The 23,270-nt window shown below is 43.7% G+C and overlaps 1 protein-coding gene across 2 annotated transcripts in view; it reads right to left on the bottom strand.

Annotated features, from left to right (window-relative positions):
• Positions 1 to 23,270, bottom strand: part of sptbn1 (spectrin, beta, non-erythrocytic 1) — a 182,269-nt gene that overhangs the window by 28,587 nt on the left and 130,412 nt on the right. For both annotated transcript variants that reach the window (XM_080741157.1, XM_080741156.1), the window contains 15 exons: positions 21,830 to 21,967; positions 20,901 to 21,021; positions 19,475 to 19,690; positions 18,787 to 18,939; positions 17,149 to 17,415; positions 13,249 to 13,451; positions 12,421 to 12,511; positions 11,213 to 11,359; positions 9,736 to 9,999; positions 8,003 to 8,227; positions 5,265 to 5,354; positions 4,461 to 4,742; positions 2,859 to 2,989; positions 1,326 to 1,530; positions 374 to 748 (listed from right to left, as the gene is read on the bottom strand). In XM_080741157.1, the coding sequence (XP_080597283.1) occupies positions 374 to 748; positions 1,326 to 1,530; positions 2,859 to 2,989; positions 4,461 to 4,742; positions 5,265 to 5,354; positions 8,003 to 8,227; positions 9,736 to 9,999; positions 11,213 to 11,359; positions 12,421 to 12,511; positions 13,249 to 13,451; positions 17,149 to 17,415; positions 18,787 to 18,939; positions 19,475 to 19,690; positions 20,901 to 21,021; positions 21,830 to 21,967 (2,908 nt within the window). The remainder of the gene's footprint in view (positions 1 to 373; positions 749 to 1,325; positions 1,531 to 2,858; positions 2,990 to 4,460; positions 4,743 to 5,264; positions 5,355 to 8,002; positions 8,228 to 9,735; positions 10,000 to 11,212; positions 11,360 to 12,420; positions 12,512 to 13,248; positions 13,452 to 17,148; positions 17,416 to 18,786; positions 18,940 to 19,474; positions 19,691 to 20,900; positions 21,022 to 21,829; positions 21,968 to 23,270) is intronic.

Genomic DNA, 23,270 nt, shown 5'->3' with positions numbered 1-23,270 from the left:
GGGGCAACGGTGGCGGAGATATGAGAGAAAAAGTGTGACGTTACGTTACACTACATTATGTGACGGACAGCCGGTGGAGCTTTTCATAGTAACTTGCGTCGCAATAACGACAATTCAATTTGACAGAGCATTTTTCTTAACTGAAATAAAAACAAAGCTTTACAAAAATAACAATTACTAACTGAAACTGTTGTGTGTTTAAAAAAAAACTAAAGTCATAGAGATTTGGTTTAAGTCTTTGTCTAAAATCTTCAAAAATAGCTGATCTGCAAATCTTGTAGATCTGCCTTTTTTTGTTGCTACTGTATATTCCTGACAGTATTGTCCTCTGTGTCCTACCTGTGTCCCCAGTCCCTGTGTCCCCAATCCCTACCTGTGTCCCCAGGGCCTGGATGTCGTTCTCGAAGGCGGTGTGCATTCTCTGCAGGGCCTCCACGGTGTTCTGGTCCCGGCCCAGCTCATCGGGCAGCTTCTTGTGCTTGTCCAGGACGCGTCCCAGCACCTCCTTGGCGTCGTGGTAGAACTTGTGCAGCTCGAAGGAGGCAGCCAGGATCTGCGTGCGCGTGTCGATCAGCTCCAGGAGGTCGGCCCAGGCCTCGTTCAGCCCGTCCTTCCACTCCGCCACCGTGGCCGCGTCGCCGTGACCCGCGTTGATCAGGTCATCGGCCAGCCGGTTGACCGAGTCCACCCGCTCCTGACCGATGGTCCCCGTGTCCCGGGCAAACTCCCGGAAACGCTCCTGTAGCATCTGGAAACACAGCATTATTAATAGTATTAATATTATTATATCTACAAGCTCACAATATTCAAGGTAAGATACAACACAAAACTAAATGTACTTAATGCTCAACTATGCAAGTGAGTTTTGACAAAACAGGGAAGGAGGTGTGTTTTTAAACACAACCCAACATATGAATGGGGCTCATTTTCACTTCCAGGTTATTGGATTTGGAAAAATTAAAAAATTAAAAATATATATATTTCAGATTCTTTACCCAGAAAGCTTTCTTGTTCAAACAAGCTTTTTCCCCTCTACGGACCATAACTAAGGAACACATCATCGCAGATACAATATTTATTTTCTGGGGAAAAGAAAAGACGATCGCTCCTGTTGCTGGCGAAAATAAAAACACTGGAAAACCCTGGCAGAGACGGATTAATTAATTCATGAATTAATTAATTCATGAATTAATTAATACCCTGTCAGTGGATGTGTTAAAATAGTTTTCTTAAATAAAGTACTTCAGTAAAGACACTAGGTTTACTGGTCCACCACAGCTCACCGTGACATGTTCGTAGTCCTGTCCCAGCTCATAGAAACATACCGTGACATGTTCGTAGTCCTGTCCCAGCTCGTGGGACCCGGCCACCACCTCCCTCTCAGCGATCCACTGCTCCAGGTCGTCCACCTCCCTGTTGAGCTGGAACAGACGGAAACGCTCCTCCAGCTTGCCCCGCCTCTCCTCCGACAGGTCCTTCAGCCCGGCGTACAGCTTGTCCACCTGAGACTGACGCATGCCGATACGCTCACTGCAACCAGAGAGAGAGAGATTCAATATTATTCAACATTTTCCCAACATTACTTTTACAGGGTTCCCACAAATTTTTACCAATTAATTTCCAAAACTTTTCCAGAATATTGAACCCAATTTCCACGACTATATAACAATAATTCAGCTCAATAACAAGTTTACGCTTACTCCTATGCGCAATGCCCAAAGACAGGTAGTGTATGGCAGTGGTTCTCAACCTTTTCAGGCTGTGACCCCCGAAATAATCATGTTTTAACTGGGGACCCGGCACCCTGACGACCACTAAGAGTTGAGGAATTTTGTATAACACGTTTCTATTGTGAAAATTTTCACAATTTCTGCCTCTAATATTTGACAATTTGGCCAATGTTTAATTTGTCATTTCAGAGGTATTAACAAAATCAATAACCAAAGACAATGCATAGCTATTTTTTCCAGGACCTTCCAGGACCCTTGAACAATTCCAAAACGTTTCCAGTACCGGAAAAATATTTGTCTAATTTCAAAATATTTCCAGGAATTTCATGACGTGGGAACCCTGCTTTTAGATTTTTCAAAAACTAATTCCAAAATAGCTGATCTACAAGCTCACAGCGTGGCACAACAAGTTTGTAGAAATGCTTGTAGCAATGCAAATAGAATCGTGTTAAGTCTGTCTTAAACCACTTGAACCCCAGCATGTCTGTTGTGGGGGGAGCATCAGCCACAGAAAAAATGCATCGCAACACAGCATGTTTTGATTGGCTATTTTTGGGCGTAGATGTAGACATTTTGTGTAGACAGAAGGGGGAATAAAATCCAAGTACGAATACAGTTACAACTCAAGTGCATTTCTTTCAGACTTAAGGTGGTTGCACACTGCTGCGTTTTTCGTTGCGAAACGCGTTTTTCAGGACAAGGAGAGAGAGGGAGATAGAGAGAGCAAGGGACTGAGTGGTGCGCGAAATGGGCGACAGTGTGCAAACGTGACTGACACAACGTGAGGTTGATTTTTTTATTTGCGTGCTCCGAAATTTACTCCGATATTCGGCCCGAAAAACGCAACTCTCTGGGTGTCTTTAAAGGGGAAGACCACCCATTTTCAATATTGAACTATGTCATTAATATACCTTAGAGGAGTTGTGTGGAAATAGAAAAAAAGTTCCCCCTCTTCTGTGTTGCCTAGAACTGGAGGATTGATTTTGGGGTTTGTATTGTAAAGTACAACTTGATGACATCACACCATTGTACTTTACAATACAAACCCTCTCCCTCTCTGGTGGTCTTCCCCTTTAAGACTAGAAAGGTTAAGTGGTAGTTAATGTGTAAGCAGAGCAGAAGGTGCACCTCTCGGGGTGCTCGGCAGACACCAGTCCTCTGCTGGTCTGGGACAGCTGGTGGACGGTCTCTGCGTAGTCCTCCACCGCCTGCTCCAAGATCTGGTGCTTCTTCAGCATGGCCACCGAACTCTGCTCATCCTGAGAGGGGGAGAGAGAGAGGAGAGAGAGAGAGAGAGAGAGAGAGAGAGAGAGAGAGAGAGAGAGAGAGAGAGAGAGAGAGAGAGAGAGAGACGCAGAGAGAGATATTTTACATCAAATATTCTTGCAGAAATTATCAATATTAATCCTGCACACTGTGTCATGCTCCAGAGTTGGTGGTTTCCACCAAGATGACGTGACGTCTCGAGCGTCACGTCCCCTTAGTGGGAACAAATACACTTTAAACTTCGGCCCATGATCCAGTGTGCCGGCTTAATTGCTTTTGGGCTCTGCCCAGCACCTGGTATTTTAGTGAGTGGATGTGCAGGCTTGAGTGTTGTTTTATGTAAAAAAAAAAAAAAAAAAATGATCTGAATATATCAATCGATTCAGTCAGATTAACCACTTGAGCCATGTTTTACACTTTGTCGGTGTTGCACAAAAACAGCGAAGATAGGCGAGCTTGTAGATGGGGCTATTTTCACAAAACAGTGTCGCTTATGTCAAAAAGGAAGGAAACAGAGGTGGAGGGGGATGCTATTTCCCCCCCAAAATAAATGTTTTTTTCTTCTTTTTTCTAAATAATCAATTAAATGTATTTGTATGATGTTGCACCCTTTGAGTGTGTGTGTAGGGCAGGCCGCAGGCTGTCACAATTATGAAATTTTACATGACGATTAATTGTCACTCAAATAATTGCGATTAACGACTTAATTGTGTTTTTTTGTCATTGACAATTACATTTCCGTTTGGCTTGTAGGCTTTGAAGTTGCACATATCGCAGATATGACACACAACCTCAATATACAAAGAAATTACTGATTAATCGGCCTGAAAATATTTCCACGGTTGACAACCTGTCGCACTTAAAACTACAGACTCACTCCCTAGTTTCCGTCGTGGACTGAAGACTCACCTCTTCAGACTCCACCTAATCCCATAGCACTACTCTAACACTCCACTTCCCTTGATGACCATACATGAAAGATAGATAGCATTTTTAGGTTTTAGAAAAGTGTTTTTTTACTGATTAGGTGCATGGTCTATAGAGTGATATTCCTATGCATTTGTTGTATTGTTGTTGATGTACTGACATATTATCTTGCTTATTATATTGATGTAGTACCTGCTCATTGTAAGTCGCTTTGGATTAAAAGCGTCTGCTAAATGCCTAAATTGTAAATTGTAATTGTAATTTATACTTAAAAAAAGGAAGGGAAAAAAAACATTTATAGTGGTAAATAGATATATTTTCATTTCCATTTCTTGAAAATGTTTGAAAATAGATGAACATTTTTCAACATGGAAAGAATTATGACGATTATGATAAAATAATTGCGATTATGTCTACTAATTGCATAGAGATGATTATGTAATAATGGTGACAGGCCTGTGTGTGTGTGTGTGTGTGTGTGTGTGTGTGTGTGTGTGTGTGTGTGTGTGTGTGTGTGTGTGTGCGTGCGTGCGCTACCTTGGCCTTCTCCTCTGACATCATGTAGAGCTCCTGTTCGCTCATCCAGGCCTCCGCCTCGGCGGCGTCGAAGTAGTACTGCTGGGCCTCGTGGGCCGAGTGCAGGCGGGCGTGGCGCTTCTCCGCCTCCTCGCCCATCTGGCGCCAGAGCGACGCCAGCTCCTCCAGCCGCTGGCCAATCAGCTGCGAGCTGGGGCTGGCGGGGGTCCGCAGCACCGTCTGGCTGCGCTGGAAGATGTCGTCATAGCGAGGCTGGTGGCCCTGGATCTCCTTCTGCAGGGTCTGGGGGGGCACACAGGGCACACAGGGGGGGTTGACCGGGAACGCATTGTTACGCAATATGACTTAAACCATTATTTTATGCTTTAACTATTAAAAAATAGCAGATCTTCTGCGAGCTTGTAGATCTGCTATTTTTTTTAAATCGTACAATTTGTGCAAGTCTTTGAATAGTTTTGACCCGATTCTATAAATCCTTCTTCTAAATCCTTCTAAGGTTTCTATGTGAGTGGTTCTCAAACTTTATCATGTCAAGGAAGGATTGATCGTTATTCTGAAGACAATGTGATGATGCATTATTGTCGGCACCGTGCACACAATGTACTGTAGCTAATTAATCTATTTGTGCAAGATGAAGCTGTTTGACCAAATTAGCATATTAATCCCCGCCAGCTTGTCATTAAAACACATTAAAACGATTAGCGTTATTTCTTATCAGATGCTTAAATCATACCGGACATTGTGACCCGGCAGTGTGAAATCCTAGCGCAACCTCTGGTTTTGTGAGTGTGTACAACATGTTACCTGGTTTTTCTTGATCAGTAGTTGGACTGTCTGCAGGTTGTGTCCATGGTCTGTAGATGTGGCCTGAGCCATCCTCTCCTCAACCCACAGCTGCACACACACAGAATGACAGCGTGTCAATGGTAAAGAAGTATGACAGACAAAGGTATGATGGATTAATTCTATTTATGGATTAATCTATCTATAAATGCGAGAAGTCTCTGCGTGTCTGTCTGTCTGTCTGTCTGCGTGTATGTAATCCGCGTATCTCGAGAACCGTTCGTCCCACCGGCTTCAGATTCGGCACGCGCGTTCCCCGCCGCGGCACGGAGTGCAGTGCCGGGTCTCGACCCGACCCGACGCGCGGTTTTCCCGAACCGGCGCGAAACGTTCGGAATCTCCTTATGCGGGGTTGATTGTTGACATCAGGCTGTTCCGGAGGAAATCGGCGAAAGCTCTGACTCATTGTGACATCACTTCATAAAAGGCTCTGACATCATGTACGCCACATGAGTCAACAAAAAATCTCTGTGAGTGTGTATGTATGTATGTAATCCGCGTATCTCGAGAACCGTTCGTCCCACGGGCACGCGCGTTCTCCATATATGGGCATAAAATGAATGCCCCCATATATGGGCATAAAATGGATTGCAGACAGACAGATACAGATATCTCCATATATGGACATAAATGGACAGAGGCAAACAGATGGTCAAAGATCTCCATATATGGGCATAAAATGGACGCAGACAGACAGATACAGATATCTCCATATATGGGCATAAAAATATGGGCATAAAATGGATTGCAGACAGACAGATATCTCCATATATGGACATAAATGGACAGAGGCAAACAGATGGTCAAAGATCTCCATATATGGGCATAAAATGGACGCAGACAGACAGATACAGATATCTCCATATATGGGCATAAATGGACACAGGCAAACAGATGTTCAAAACGGGTCCTATGACAACAGGTATAATGAGGTTTGCATTAAAGGGGGAACCGGCACTGTGTCTGCAACACAGTTGGAGGCACAGACAGATACTCCATATATGGGCATAAAATGGACGCAGATAGACAGATATCTCCATATATGGGCATAAAATGGACCCAGAACTATAACTGCAGTGATCTCGAACCGGCGCGAAACGTTCGGAATCTCCTTATGCGGGGTTGATTGTTGACATCAGGCTGTTCCGGAGGAAATCGGCGAAAGCTCTGACTCATTGTGACATCACTTCATAAAAGGCTCTGACATCACGTACGCCACATGAGTCAACAAAAAATCTCTGTGAGTGTGTATGTATGTATGTAATCCGCGTATCTCGAGAACCGTTCGTCCCACGGGCACGCGCGTTCTCCATATATGGGCATAAAATGAATGCCCCCATATATGGGCATAAAATGGATTGCAGACAGACAGATACAGATATCTCCATATATGGACATAAATGGACAGAGGCAAACAGATGGTCAAAGATCTCCATATATGGGCATAAAATGGACGCAGACAGACAGATACAGATATCTCCATATATGGGCATAAAAATATGGGCATAAAATGGATTGCAGACAGACAGATACAGATATCTCCATATATGGACATAAATGGACAGAGGCAAACAGATGGTCAAAGATCTCCATATATGGGCATAAAATGGACGCAGACAAACAGATACAGATATCTCCATATATGGGCATAAATGGACACAGGCAAACAGATGTTCAAAACGGGTCCTATGACAACAGGTATAATGAGGTTTGCATTAAAGGGGGAACCGGCACTGTGTCTGCAACACAGTTGGAGGCACAGACAGATACTCCATATATGGGCATAAAATGGACGCAGATAGACAGATATCTCCATATATGGGCATAAAATGGACCCAGGGTTAGGGTTAGGGTTAGGGTTAGGGTTAGGGTTAGGGTTAGGGTTAGGGTTAGGGTTAGGACGCCGACAGACAGATACAGATATCTCCATATATGGGCATAAATGGACACAGGCAGACAGATGGTCAAAACGGGTCCTATGAAAACAGGTATAATGGGGTTTGCATTAAAGGGCGGGGCATTCATTCCCTATTTACATTGTTCCGAGTTGGCCAGGTCGCCGACTAGACGCTCGGGCGGCCCAGCTTCTAGTTCTATTTAATAAGTAATGCACTTAACCCTGCAAGACCCACTGTAGCTTTTTGGCTACATTTATATTCGATAATTTTTATAAAAAATAAACGTTTTCCTGTTCTTTTTTCACCTCAACATTGGATCCTATTATTTAGTATTACAATGCCATTGGCCAGGATATTTGCATATAAATACCCCCCACAGAGACAAAAGTGGAAATGAATTTGGTCTTGCAGGGTTAAAAGGTATAGTAAATGATTTTGTTTGATAAAATAAGTGTTAAATAGCTCTCTATTGTGACAGTACTCATTGCTATAGAGTGTTTGTTCAGTAAGAGTGTTAAATATCTCTATATTGTGTTTGTTCAGTAACAAGGGTCTCCCAGTCTCTCCAGCTAAACAGGACATGCATTTTCATCATCATGTACTGTACAGTATATCACATATTTAATATCAGATCAAGCAAATATAAAAAATATATCAAGAGTACTTCTTCCACCACAGGTAATCAGTGATGAAATGTAGTGTAGGTCTTAATAAACCTTGATGAATGTAGTACAATGGAAACAAGCCCTTTTAGCATAACTGTTCACAATCGTTGTTAATAAAGCATTGAATCAATCTTACGATCTCGTCCTCCACGTCTCTGTTGAACTGGTGGATCTCCCGGGAGGCCATCAGGGCGTCGCGCCTCCTCTTCAGCGGGTCCTGCAGGGAGGTGAACTTGGTCTCCACGCCGTGCCTCTGGCCGTCCACCTCCTCCGAGGCCTTCCCCTCCTGGCGGAGAGACTGGGCCTGCGTGGTGAGCTCCTCCACCTCCTTCTGACGCACCTCCACCTGGCTCTCCAACATCTGCAGGAGGAGAGGAGAGGACGACCGTTACCAAGAGAAGAGAAGAGAAGAGAAGAGAAGAGAAGAGAAGAGAAGAGAAGAGGACAGATGAGGGGGAAAAGGAGCTAACAGCGTTCGCTCTGATGCTTCAACGGTCTGCTAATCTGAGACGACATGCGCTCACTCTCTCTCTCCCACTCTCTCCATTTATTTCTCCTCTTTCTATTGGTCTCTCTCTGCTTCTCTCTCCTCTCCTCCCCTTTTACATATCAAACACTGGAAATGAGCTGTCTCTATCTCAGTCACACACAGAGTCCACCACATCAAGGCAAATGGGGACTACACGGTGTGTGTGGCTGTGCGTGCGCGTGTGTCTGTCTCTGTCCGAATGATTTGGTCTGAGTGAATTATATGAAGTCTACATACAGTAGACCGCTGGCTGTAATGTATTGTTACTCTTATTACTTTACATATCAATCAACAATGTATTGGTACTGAATTACTGAACATACCAATGAATGATGTATAATAACGAACCAAATTATCTACGAGTTAACAATTATCAATAATGTATTTACTGCATGAATCCATCAACCTATACACAGCTAGTTTCAATCTACCAGTAAATCGACTAATACTTTCCATCCATAACACAGATACAAATGAATATCAAGGAATTATGAATGACTAATGTTAATAATAAGTAGTCTACCTGTGTGCTGGGTTATCATGTGCCACAGTGAGAGTCACTCTGATCGTTTAAGGAACAGAGACTGTTGTCATATCGAAACATGGCACTGCTGACAGGAAGTTGACGCTCACTTCCTGCTGTACACAGGGTGGTCAAAAGTACCCTTTTGACCTTTGCGTATCCAGGCTTTTCCACATGGTGGAAACTCTGTTTTTAAATTCAGACCTGACTGGTGTAGTCTGTGGTTCTTAACCCTTTATGGACCCAGGCCCACCCATCTGACCACTAAACCCAGCAGCCAACACTAAAAAAACAACAACCCAGCGATCAAAATGAACAAAAATTAAACCTGTGACCTTGTGATGAAACTTAATGGCACCTGCACTGTTTCTTTACAAAACAACTGCAGTTAAAGGAAGAGCCACTGGATGGCAGTAAGGTACTTTATAACAATAGCTCGAGTTATCTCACCTGCTAAAATGTGATTGGACTAGATTTGACAAACCCCAGACTATTAACAAACCTGGATGTGTCGGGGGTATCCATAACTCTAAAGCTGAATATCTACATTCAGGTATTTTTCTCTTACAGAAAAATGTCTATTTCTCTTTAATTAGAACCGAAAAATAGCATACATATCGGCTATTTTCGGGTGCATGATACCAGCGCACAACTAACTATGAATCAGTTCTAACTCTAATTTGAACACCTAAACCTAACCTCTAAATGTCCTAACATCAGCCTAAATCATTTTCGAATAGTTATAGTACTACAAACAAACCAACCATTATCAATGTGACTGACAGCCCGACGGGCCAATCCCGTGAGCTCTCCTCACCTGTTGCTTCTTCAGCAGGATGTTGACGGAGGTCAGGTCCTTGCCGTAGTCGTCGGAGATCAGCTGACCCTCCAGGCCGCCCAGCCACTTGTCCAGGTCGGCGCAGCTCTGCGTGAACAGCTCCGCCTTGTTGGCGTCAAACAGACACTTGGCCTTGGTCTGGGTGGAGCTCTCCAGCTCCTCCCACATGGTCTGCAGAGAGCCCAGCTTCTCCTGCACCATGGGCTCCGTGTCGGGTTTCTCCTGCACCAGGGCCAGGCCGTCCTGGAGGGAGGGGGGAAGAGAGAGGTTAAAAAAAAATGTCACCGCAACTGAGAACTACTCTGCCAGGTTAGTCTCTCCGCGTGGTTTTTAACTTACTTCTGGCACTAGGCACCTTGTCGCACCAGGCAAGCGGTTGCGCCAAGCACCTTGTTTTTGTTGTGTTGTTGTTTGCCCTGTTCTGTTCTGTTCTTGTTTTTGTTAGTCTTGTTTTGTTTCTTGTTTTATGTCCTGAGGACAACGGATGAAATTTAGCTTTAAGCTAACTCCAGCTGGTTTACACTAAGATCTTTGTATGTTGTATTATGCAATATGTCATTATCTCTGTGTCCATGAACTGGTACTGTCCTGTCTAAATAAACAAATAAAGTAAAGTAAAGTAACTGTACGTCGCATAGATATGGGCCGGTGAAAAAAGTGCTTCTCGACGATCGACGCGATCTGCCATTTTACGGCTGAGGATTGCATTGCTAGTTTCATGTGGCCAGAATGTTGCCTAACGTGATTTGCAAATGCTCCCGGCATACAGTCTGGGAGACGGAAATGATAACGATGAGTGCGAGATAAAGCGGATGTGACGCACCTGCTCCCTTGGTGCAGTAGCAATAACATGTCCTACTGGAAGCGTTGTCTCCTTTCAATATTTTTGGGGGCATTATTTCCGCTTTCTCTGGTGTTATTGGTCTTACTTCCATTATGTTTTCAAATGTTTTCTTAAACTATACACCCATAACAAGAATATGCCGCTCGACTGACTATCTGCTTCTGTTATGTTTCCAATGGGACTACAGTTCAGTGCAGCAGTGGCTACTTCCGATACTCGCCGTTCAGGAGCTGTCGTTCCAGACTCTATATAGCATTCGGAGATTGTGGAATGGTTGTCTGGCTACGCGAGACTACATTGAAACCACTTCCTGATGACGTCATCTCCCAAAGGATCATTGGAGATTGAGTGCGTTCCGATTAGGGGTTTCCTGATGGGAATCTGGTGGTGTTTTCTACGTCTTCCTCAGTGACTCCAGCCACCTGCATGTCGTCTCTCACTGCCTCCGTAAACCTCATCTTTGGCCTTCCTCTTCTCCTCTTACCCGGAAGCTCCATCTTCAGCACCCCAATCCTTCCCTCACCTTTCTTGCTTTATCCCCAAACCTTCTAAGCTGGGCTGATCCTCTCTAATGCAGTCATTTAATGTAAGTTCATTTAATGTATGAAATACCTGCTCTATCTTGTCCAGCCACTCCTTGTTGCTCTGCAGCTCAGCCATGAAGGCCTGGTGTTTCAGCCACTTGCTGTGGAGGTTCCTGGCCTCGTCGTAGGACATGTCCTGAGCCGTCAGCATCTTCTCGTTGATCCACAGAGACAGCTGCAAGCACACGCACATACAAACAAATACCCTTTAAATACTGTATTCACTTCAAGACAGAATGTCTTCATATCTTTCTTAACCTCTTAAACCCTTTAGACTTGGGCAAAGTTTACACAACAACGATCAGAAGCTCAAACAACAACGATCAGAAGCTCAAAACGCATCGCAGTTTTGAGCTTGTAAATCGGCTATTTTTGCTTCTTTTGAATTGGAATCCTGAATTATTTTTTGTTATTTTTTAATTGGAATCCTGAAATGGAACATTTTGATTTAATTTCAAATGCATTTTGTTATATACTCACTCAACTTTATGAACCTAAATACAAAAACAATGGACATAAAAAAATACATTTTAATACTACTATACTAGTCATTAACTCATTCTGTGCCAGATGCCAAAATGGCTCCAAGGTAGCTGTGCCGAGATTTTGTATGTTTTTCTTTACTATGCAATGAAAAAAAAGATTTTTTTTAATAATTTTTCCCCACAGAAACAGACACAGTTGTTGTGATTCAGTGGCAAAAAGAATTTTGGCAATCGGACAAATGGTTCCAGAGATAGAGCTGTTTGAATGAAAAAAAGTGTCCATCCACTAGAATGGACACACATGAACACACATTTTCTCAATCAGCTAAACGAGGGAGCGAACACACAAACAGAGAAAAGCATCTCTCTGATCTCAGGTCATTTTGACATCTTTAGAAAAAAAAAAAAAAAATGATTTTTTTTTTCTATGTAAAAAACACAAAAACCGTCATAAGCCGTCATTGGCACACAGGGCTATTGGAAAAAAAACGTCATAAGCAGTCATTGGCACAGAATGAGTTAAACTACTAATATAGACTGACGTAATTAAAGCAGATCATGGTTGTAATTTTAACAGCTGAAATCAATAATATATCAGTATTCTGGTATTAACCTGTGGGCCGCATTAAGTGAAGGTGGGCCGCCAGTTGCCCATGTATGCTGTAGATCGTCTATTTTTGGCAAATGTATCCCCCCCCAATAGGGATGCTAGAGCCCAAGTGCTGAATGAGTGATGTGTCAGTGTTTGTACCTCCTGGCAGTCCTGTAGGAACCTCTGCAGATCTCTGTTGTCCTTCAGTTTGGTCAGGAGGTCGTTGGCTGCTGCTCTGTTCTTCTGACGTCTGAGGGAACACACAGGGACTCATTATCATCAGGGGTCATGGTTTTACACACCATTACCATGTTCTTATTTTGATCATAAGACTCAGTTACTGAATGTCAAGTTTCCACGTTTTCTTTAGAATATATATATATATATATATATATATATATATATATATACGAATGACACTGATTTACTATGATACACTAGTACTTGTGGTTCTCAAACGTTTTATTTGTTCTCTCAGAGTTACAGACCTCAGGGCGGTCCTCAGCTAAATGTGTTAATACAGCATCAGGATCATTTTAAACACTTTGTCCATTTATATGTTGCCTATTCAAAAATAGCAGATCTATAAGCTCACAGTGTGTCACTCCGTACCACGCTGCAAGCTTGTAGATCTGCTATTTTGAGTAATAATTTTGTATTTGTTTACAACACAAATCTTCTCTTCTGGGGTCCATTCGACTTTCCCCATCCAAAAGTGAACGAATGGACCAATTCCAAAAGGTTTCACACCCAGTTGTTAAAGTTGTTAAAAAATTAAACGTAAACAAATTTCCCCTTTAACCGATATATCTTGCATCAACCAAATAATCAATTATTTGATGGATCGTATTCGTTACTGGTTAAAACCCTACTTAGAACAAACAGTTCCAACTCATAATAGTCCAGAAAGGGGGGCGTCTACTTTCTAGTACATCTGGTCAATGGAGTCTGCTTCCTCTTAATGGAGTCTACAGTACTTCCTCTTACCTCTGGTCAATGGAGTCTGCTTTCTCCTGGATGCGGTCTGCGTTGATGTTGCCGTCAGCCACCAGGCGGCGGCCGGCGTCGACCACGGCGTTGATCTTCTCCTCGTTGGCGTCCATGGAGGTCATGAAGTCCTCCTGCTTTTTGATGGCTGCCTCGGCACCCTCCAGGGTGGTGGCCATCTCTGTATGGGCCAGGACATACTCCTAAGAGAGAGAGACAGACATGATATGAAGGACAAGGACATCTCTGTATGGGCCAGGACATACTCCTAAAAGAGAGAGAGACATGATATGAAGGACAAGGACATCTCTGTATGGACCAGGACATACTCCTAAGAGAGAGAGACAGACATGATATGAAGGACAAGGACATCTCTGTATGGGCCAGGACATACTCCTAAAAGAGAGAGAGACATGATATGAAGGACAAGGACATCTCTGTATGGACTAGGACATACTCCTAAGAGAGAGAGACAGACATGATATGAAGGACAAGGACATCTCTGTATGGGCCAGGACATACTCCTAAAAGAGAGAGAGACATGATATGAAGGACAAGGACATCTCTGTATGGGCCAGGACATACTCCTAAGAGAGAGAGACAGACATGATATGAAGGACAAGGACATCTCTGTATGGGCCAGGACATACTCCTAAAAGAGAGAGAGACATGATATGAAGGACAAGGACATCTCTGTATGGGCCAGGACATACTCCTAAAAGAGAGAGAGACATGATATGAAGGACAAGGACATCTCTGTATGGGCCAGGACATACTCCTAAAAGAGAGAGAGAGACACATGATATGAAGGACAAGGACATCTCTGTATGGGCCAGGACATACTCCTAAAAGAGAGAGAGACATGATATGAAGGACAAGGACATCTCTGTATGGGCCAGGACATACTCCTAAAAGAGAGAGAGACATGATATGAAGGACAAGGACATCTCTGTATGGGCCAGGACATACTCCTAAAAGAGAGAGAGACATGATATGAAGGACAAGGACATCTCTGTATGGACTAGGACATACTCCTAAAAGAGAGAGAGACATGATATGAAGGACAAGGACATCTCTGTATGGACTAGGACATACTCCTAAAAGAGAGAGAGACATGATATGAAGGACAAGGACATCTCTGTATGGACTAGGACATACTCCTAAAAGAGAGAGAGACATGATATGAAGGACAAGGACATCTCTGTATGGACCAGGACATACTCCTAAAAGAGAGAGAGACATGATATGAAGGACAAGGACATCTCTGTATGGACTAGGACATACTCCTAAAAGAGAGAGAGACATGATATGAAGGACAAGGACATCTCTCTATGGGCCAGGACATACTCCTAAAAGAGAGAGAGACATGATATGAAGGACAAGGACATCTCTGTATGGACTAGGACAGGGTTCCCCAATTAGTTTTCCCCAAGGGCCGAATTATGTCTAGGGTACCAAGCCGAGGGCCACAACATTGCAGGGTGGCGACAGTGGCGTTCCCACTACTCCAGCGACAGTCGGGTGAAAATCTTGTATGTCCAAAACCGTTCGTTTTGAATTTATCATTTTAAAAATGATTTAAACTAGTGAAAACAGCCGATCTACAAGCACACAACGCCTCGCGGTGCGAGGCGTTGTGTGCTTGAAGATCTGCTGTTTTCACTACTTTTGTGCGACAGCCTTGTATGATTTGCGAAAGAACGTACAAATTTGGAGATACGAGATTTCCACCCGACAACGATGATATACTAGTGTTGTTGCTGCTCTTATACCACCATTATTACTGGGGTTGGTGTGGGCCAGACAGTAGCCCCCCGCGGGCCGCAAATGGCCTGCGGGCCGCCTATTGGGGAACCCTGGACTAGGACATACCCCTAAAAGAGAGAGACAGAGACATGTCTGTATGGTTCAGGACGTACTCCTAAAGACACAGAGACATGAAAGACAAGGACATCTCTTTGTGGGTGAAGATGTACTCCTACAGCTCGAGAGACAGGACAAGGATGTGTCTGTGTGGGTCAAGAAGTATTTTCAAATGCTTCTATCTATCATATAGTCTGGATTTACGCCCGAGGCGACTGTGTTTTGGGGCGACCGTTCTGGTATTCTTATATTCTATAGGTGTGTGTCGACTGTGTACCTGGTTGTTGAGGAATAGCCTGACTGCAAGCGCCAGACTCAATCACACACTTCGTTTTGGGATTGAGTCTGAGCCTGGGGACGGAGATTCTACTTCAGCGGGGGCGGGGTAAAGCCTATTGACGTTACACACACACACACATACACACACACAGCCCTGTGTGTCGCCGACGGCGACGCGGCGTGACATTGCAAAAATACGTTATTTCTCATAACATATTATATGACTGCATGTTTACGTTAGTGCAAAATGGTATTAAAACGTAATGAAACGGCACTATTGTATTGTTTATTAAAAGAATTCGAGTCGAGTCTGACTCCGCCATGACAGTTTTCACGGACCAATCAGAGTCCACTAGCGGCTCACGTGGGCAGAAGAGCACCAATCAGAGTCCACTACGGAATCTCACATGGGCAGAACAGCTCCGAAGGGAGGGGGCTGGGACCGGACCAGCATACCACGTGCCTCAAGTCTACAGCCCTGATTGGCCCATTCAATGCGCCCGCTCTTCAGGCGCACTTGAAATAAAATAAAATATCTCCGGGTTCAGTCCACACTACACAACACCCACCAACAGGGGGTGGTGATGTGCGGACTGAAGTATCAGGCTAGTTGAGGAAGGCCTCATATGAACTGCATGTATACTGTATATACAGGCACGTGCACACATAGACAGGGGGCTTGAGCCCCGCCCTTTTACCCTGCTGTAAAGAAAGTGCCCTCTCCAGACCATGAATGCATGCTTTTACTATGGAAAAAGAAATGAAAATGCCCCTATTTCCATGTCCTACAGCAGTATACTTGTCTTTCCTGAACTTGAATGCAACATTTTATGTTGAAAGAATGTGTCCTCCATCTAGAAATCCGCGTCGTAGACCGCACACCGAAAATAGCTGATCTACAAGCTCTCACCGCGTCACAGCACGACTCGTTGAGAGCTTGTAGATCTGCTATTTTTGCATTCTTTGTCAAAAGAGCCCTTTTAGGACATTTCAGCCTCTGCCCCTCAAACATCCTCTGCAAGTCCCTGCAGTACAGTGTATAGAACGTGTTATTATATTCTGTGTATAGTCTGTGTATATATACCTGGTTGTTGAGGAAGGCCTAGTATGAACAGCATGTACAGTATACTGCAGGGTTCCCCAATTAGTTTTCCCCACAGGCCGAATTATGTCTAGGGTACCAAGCCGAGGGCCACAGCATTGCAGGGGGACAACAGTGGCGTTCCCGCTACTCCAGCGACAGTTCAGATATCGTCGTTGTCGGGTGAAAATCTTGTATGTCCAAAACCGTTCGTTTTGCATTTATCATTTTAAAAATCATTTAAACTAGTGAAAACAGCCGATCTACAAGCACACAACGCCTCGCACCGCGAGGCGTTGTGTGCTTGTAGATCTGCTGTTTTCACTACTTTTGTGAGACGGCCTTGAATGATGAAGCAGGGCTTTACTTTGCGAAAGAACGTACAAATTTGGAGATACGAGGTTTCCACCCGACAACGACGATATACTAGTGTTGTTGCTGCTCTTATACCACCATTTTTACTGGGGTTGGTGGGGGCATGACAGTAGCCCCCCGCGGGCCGCAAATGGCCCGTGGGCCGCCTATTGGGGAACCCTGATATACTACAGTACATAGTAATGTGTTATTATATTCTCCATAAGGTGAGTATACCTGGTTGTTGAGGAAGGCCTAGTATGAACAGCATGTACAGTATACTGTATATACAGTACATAGTAATGTGTTATTATATTCTCTACCTGGTTGTTGAGGAAGGCCTCGGCCTGCTTGGTGTCCCGGAGGAACAGCTGGTAGGCGTGGGACTGGGACAGCAGGCTCTGGCGGTTCTCCCACATCTTGTGCAGCTCGTTCCAGCCGGTGTCCAGCGCCTGCAGCCTCTGCCGCAGGAACATGTACTGGGCGTCCGTCTGGTCCTGGGTCACCAGCTCGCCCATGTCCCGCATCTTCTGGTAGTCCTCCTCGTAGTTGCGGATCTCGTTCTTGATGTTCTCGTGCTGGGTCAGCAGCTGAGAGAGAGAGAGAGAGAGAGAGAGAGAGAGAGAGTCCAGAGGTTGGTTTTTCGGTTAGTCACTAGTTCCCATGATTTAAAGTTGTACCATGTAACTTTTTTTATAAAACAAATCTTAAAATTGTCCTAACTGTTAAATCGCTAAAGTTTTAGAACCCCCACTCCGTTATTTTCAGCTTCTGAAGCCTTCTCTTTATACGTTTTCTATGATCCTGGCCGTAGACCGGATTTCGCGCCAAAATGACGTAATCTGCATCATCTGTATACGTTGTGTATACGTTGCCCAATCACATCGCCGATCATGCACACATGGTACACTACCGGCCAATCACAGCGCATCTTGAAGTGGGGTCGCCATATTTGTAGTCGCCCGTGTGTCTCTTTACTCAAAAGGTAATCTCGCCTACCAGGCAGGGTGAAGTAGTCCGTTTCTCCGGAATGCCTGAACGCACAGGAACCAGGGACCCCTCTAAAGATAGCTCTCGGCGTTGTGGAGGCAGACGCGGGGGTGTGAAGGTACGAAAAACGGGCGAAAGACGCGAACGCGACCGCGGTTTGCTATAGGGCTACTGACCACTAGTTGAGCATCTTACACAGTATAGCTTTAACCTGCTTACTGCCAAGATTAAAATCGACTAAAGTCTCTCACTGCCACAATTTCTTTTACCTTTTTAACGTGCACAATGGTGCACGGATCATGCACCAGCACCAGCAGCTGTGAATGCCTGATTGGCTGAAGATGGCAACCCTGCCTGAAAATCTATTTTCGGTTTATCAAAGAGCTGGAGAAACAGGGGAAACCCCCTGTTATTGAACAAACAATCTACATACTGTAGTAACTTAAACTTTAACAAGAAATATCACTAACAATCCCAGGATAGGTCAAAGGGACGGCATAAGAGCGAACGGTACTCCCTATGCTTAGGGCTGTCACGATTATGACATTTTACATGATTTTACATTGCGATTAACAATTTAATTGTGTTTTTGTTGTTGACAATTACATTTCTGTTTAGCTTGTAGGCTTTGAAGTTGCACATGGCAGATATGACACATACGGTAACCTAAATATACAAAGAAATTACTGACACTTAAAAAAGAACATTGACAGTGGAAATAGCCGATCTACAAGCTCATAACACATCGCATCTTGAGGCGTTGTGAGCTTGTAGATCTGCCATTTCCACTATTTTTAAAAAGGTTTGAAAATATGAAAGTTTTTCAACATGGAAACGATTATGACGAAATAACTGCGATTGGACTGTTATGTAATAATTGTCACAGCCACAGGCCTACCTATGGTCCGAACACGCCTGTGGATCATCACACCAGATATACAGTATGTTCCATCATAAACCAAAGCACTGACCTTCTCTGCCTCGGCCAGCGTGTTGGGCATGTCCTCGGAGGCTATGGCGGTCTGCGTGCGGGACAGCCAGGACTGGAAGTCGTCCAGCTCGCGGAGGAATTGCTGCAGCTTGCTGGCTTCACCCAGAGACGCCTCACGGTTCTTCATAGTGTCCTTGAGGAAACAGACAAGAACACATGGATCTACAGGGATGCACACTTGTTGGTATACCGAAAGGTGACAAAGGTTACTTAGCATTTTTGAGAAGCTCTATATCTGTAGATAATATTTTGGAGTGATAACCCTTCTTGAGTCAGCTAAATTGGTCTTATCAGCTGCTGAAAATCATCTTTACTATACAGGAACAAAATGCAAAAACTTAATCTTAATATTTGAAAAAAGAAGCATTGCAGTTGGGAAGAACTCTTGGTATCTCCATATTTTAGAGGTGGTGCCATAGTTTTGTACTTTTTCTGTTTTGTATGCGTCTATGGAGTTAACATTACTCTAATAGACCACCGGGTGTGGTTATAATATGCAAATATGTCTCCCCTGTGTTGGTTACTTCCTGAAAGCTGAAAGCCAAAAGGCCCAATTGAAATCTTGTGGATCTGCTACTTATGAGTGACGCTGTAGGATGATTGAGTAGGGTGTTAATTTACGAAACAAAAACCACAAAAGGTTAAACTGTGGAGATGAGATGTTTTACCTTCATCTCGTCCCAGACTCCAGTGATCTCTCCCAGGCGTCCCTTGATGCCGTCGGCCTGCTCCGGGTGCTCCGAGGCCAGGCGCTCCGCCTCCTTGCCCAGGTCCGCCAGCTTGTCCTCGATGGCTGCCAGGTCTCTCTCCATGCCCGTCAGCTTCCTCTGCAGCGCCATCACCCCCGCCAGGTCGTTGCCCAGCTCCTGTGTCGACTCGATGACCTGGAGCGGCGTGCACACAGACAAACGCACAGACACACACACAGGATCATTAGCCATGCGTGCATCCCATGTGCATTGATATTGTTTACACATTTATATAGTTTACACAATGCTGTATCCCCTCCAACTGTATATATGTTCCCCATTTTCAACTGTTTTTATTGTATTTGTGATACTTGCTTTGGCAATGTAAACGTATGTTTTCTCATGCCAATAAAGCTCCTTTGAATTTAAATTGAACATAATTGTGAAACATATTCCACCGGTTCTGGACTCATTTCCAGATTCTACGGCTAGGCTTCAGGTACGCTTCTCATTTGAGCAAGGCTCAAGGTCTCATTATAAGAGGTTGCTCTTATAATGTGTAGTACAATTTAGGCATTTAGCAGACGCCCTTATTCATAAGCAGGTAATATTAATACATCAAATGCATAGCAATATCAATCTAGAACAGGGGTCAGCAACCTTTTTGAAATTAAGTGCCATGTTTTTATTTTCTAGATAGTGAGTGTGCCATGTGTGTGCCAACATAAACTTTAATGACACGCCATACAAATTCTGACATATTTTGATTGTTATAGCGATCATTAACTCATCTATCTCCCCGACTCCCTCCCCAGTCAAAGTTTAATGAATGTAGAATTATGTGCAGGATGTAATTTGCTGTAAATTAGGTGACTTCATTTAATTGACCACGTTTAAAACAATATTTGATTTTAAAATAAAAATCCTTTACTCTCACACTTCTGCCAGTGTGCCAGTGATCACCCTCCCCTGTGCCAATGTTGGCACCCGTGCCTAAGGTTGCCTACCACTGATCTAGAAAAATAACATAGGTAGACCAAGCACCTAATCAGTAAAAACATTATAAATACCTAAAAATGCCATTTATCTTTCATGTATGGTCATTGAGGGTCGGCGAGTGCTACGGTAAGTGCTGTGGGCCTAGGTAGAGTCTGAAGAGGTGAGTCGTCAGGCCACGGCGGAAGCTAGGGAGTGAGTCTGTTGTCTTAAGTGTGACAGGGAGTTTATTCCACAGTTTGGGGACCAGGAGGGCGAATTGTCTAGGCCAGGGGTTTTCAAAGTGGGTGACGGGGCACCCTGGGGTGCCGTGACGGCAGTCCAGGGTTGCCTCGAGATCATTTGATAATATTTGGAATTTATTTGGACACTTGTTCTACAGTAGACTACTACACATCATAAGATGTACCTTGGTCTTCTCCTTGATCCAGGACTTGGTCTCGTTACATTCCAGATAGTAGTTCTGGACTCCCAGAGCAGAGTTCAGACAGTCCTTCTTCTGGTCCACCAGGTCTCTGAACTGACTCCACCTGATGGACGGACAGACAGACAGACAGACAGACAGACAGACAGACAGACAGACAGACAGACAGACAGACAGACAGACAGACAGACAGACAGACAGACAGACAGACAGACAGACAGACAGACAGACAGACAGACAGACAGACAGACAGACAGACAGACAGACAGACAGACACATTTCATTAATATTATGCTGCTACTATGCTTACATTTTTGTATTTTATAGCCACTCTGCAGCTGGTAAAGATTGCGATGATTTTAATGACTGTGCAGCTGGGTAGATTAACTAAACTAAATTTAATTAAATTACATCATTTATCACTTAACGCATGATGGAGTAAAAAGGAATAAATAAATAAAATATATATGAATATGTGAAAGACAATAGACTGACTTCTATGGAAACCATACTATAAATGTATACTTTTTATCAGGCTCACAAAAACCCTATCCGATCACCTACAGTCCACATATCAGTCCACCTATTTGGAGCTGGAAAGTGCCAATGATCTGGTCTGTTCAGTTATCCATACCCCAAGCAAGAGAATCTCATGTCTCTTTGCCCCTGCTCTAAAAAAGCCTGCTCTCCCATAGACCCCCTAGTCACAATTCTCTAAAGTATTGTTGTTGGTGTACCTGGAGTTAGTAAAAAAAGGTACAATATGAAGTATTGTTGTTGGTGGTGTTAGTAAAGAAAGGTACAATATTGTATTGTTGTTGTCTGTGTACCTGGTGTTGTATTGTAATATTGTAGTGTTGTTGTTGGTGTACCTGGTGTTGTATTGTAATATTGTAGTATTGTTGTTGGTGTACCTGGTGTTGAGCTTGTCTTGCTGTGCTTTGATCTTCTCCTCGCTGGGATGTCCACTGTGGATCAGTTGCCTAGCAACCTGGTTCACCACGGCAACGCGCGATGCCTGGCTGTTCATCTCTGGCTCCAAACTCTCAAACCTGCGTGTGCGTGTGTGTGTGTGTGTGTGTGTGTGTGTGTGTGTGTGTGTGTGTGTGTGTGTGTGTGTGTGTGTGTGTTAGAGAGGTGGAGATGGAGAGGAGGAACAGACACATTTAATGAAGAAAAGAAAACAAAATAAAAACACCACTGTATCCCTCAATGGATCGTATTAAGTCAATGTTGTTGCGATATGGGCAGAGGACACTACCGTTATTCAACTGCAAGACATGCCTGAGTTGTATGTAACTGAGACTAAAACATTGTTTTCTGTTTTATAAGTATTCCTGTTATAGTCGATGTAAGATAAGGTGTTTTGGTATGAGACACACACTATTATTTCGTCCAGAGGGATGGTCTTCCTGCGAGGCCTTGGGCCTGTCGCACCTCCAAGGGGGCCCATGGTGCACTATGCATGCCAGGGGCGTCCCCTTCCCTGAGCCTAAACCTGAGGCCTAAACCTGACCGCATAGCAAAAAATGCGGTTTTCACACTTTTAGTGAGACATTTCAGAGAATGTGATACTGGGGCAGAGAAAGGTCGATTATAAAGTTGATTTTATCCTGATGTCTCTCTCTGAAAGAAGCCATTTTAAAAGGGAGAATCTTAGGAATATTGTGTGGCTTATGATAACAAGATAAGGAAAAGCAAATATGTTGTCAGGTAAAAACCTTATGCTGTACATTACTGTATGTCTAAAAACTGTTACTTTTCAGGAAATGGAATCTAACGTAGTTATCTACTTTTTTTGTTAGTATAGTATACTTTTCATTGGTTTAATATTCATTTAACGCATACACACACACTCCACTTCAAACGTAAAAAAAAAACAGCAAAAATAGTACTCTTGGGTCGTCTGTGACACGCTCTCAGTTTTAAGTCATCGTTCAGATGGTCCTCGATACACGTAAACTCATAGGCGATTTTAAGGGTGTCTATGGGTGCGGCCAGGGGGTGCAAAAAAGTGACTGTTATTGAGCTCTGGTGGCAAATTTGGAGGTGAACTGCTCCTAAAGCCCTCTCTCTTAAATGTATTTTACACACAAGTTGTTGCAAAAATAAGTAAATAAATCATAGACATATGTGACCCAGCATAGCAGAGGGGCAGTCATTTCGGAAAGCACAGCTTTAGACCAGCCCTGAAATTACTTTTTTTTTTTCTCTAAAATGTGATAAAGCCACAAAAGCATTTCATAAATATCAGGCTACATTTCACTTAAACGCCAGAGCATAAAATTATACCATGTAACTTTTTTTATAAAACAAATCTTAAAATTGTCCTAACTGTTAAATCGCTAAAGTTTT

The sequence above is a fragment of the Nannobrachium achirus genome (genome assembly GCF_963921795.1).
Source record: "Nannobrachium achirus genome assembly, chromosome: 13".
Lineage (NCBI taxonomy): Eukaryota > Metazoa > Chordata > Actinopteri > Myctophiformes > Myctophidae > Nannobrachium > Nannobrachium achirus.
Note: the sequence above shows the minus strand (reverse complement) of the source record. Positions and strands in the feature narration are given on the sequence as shown.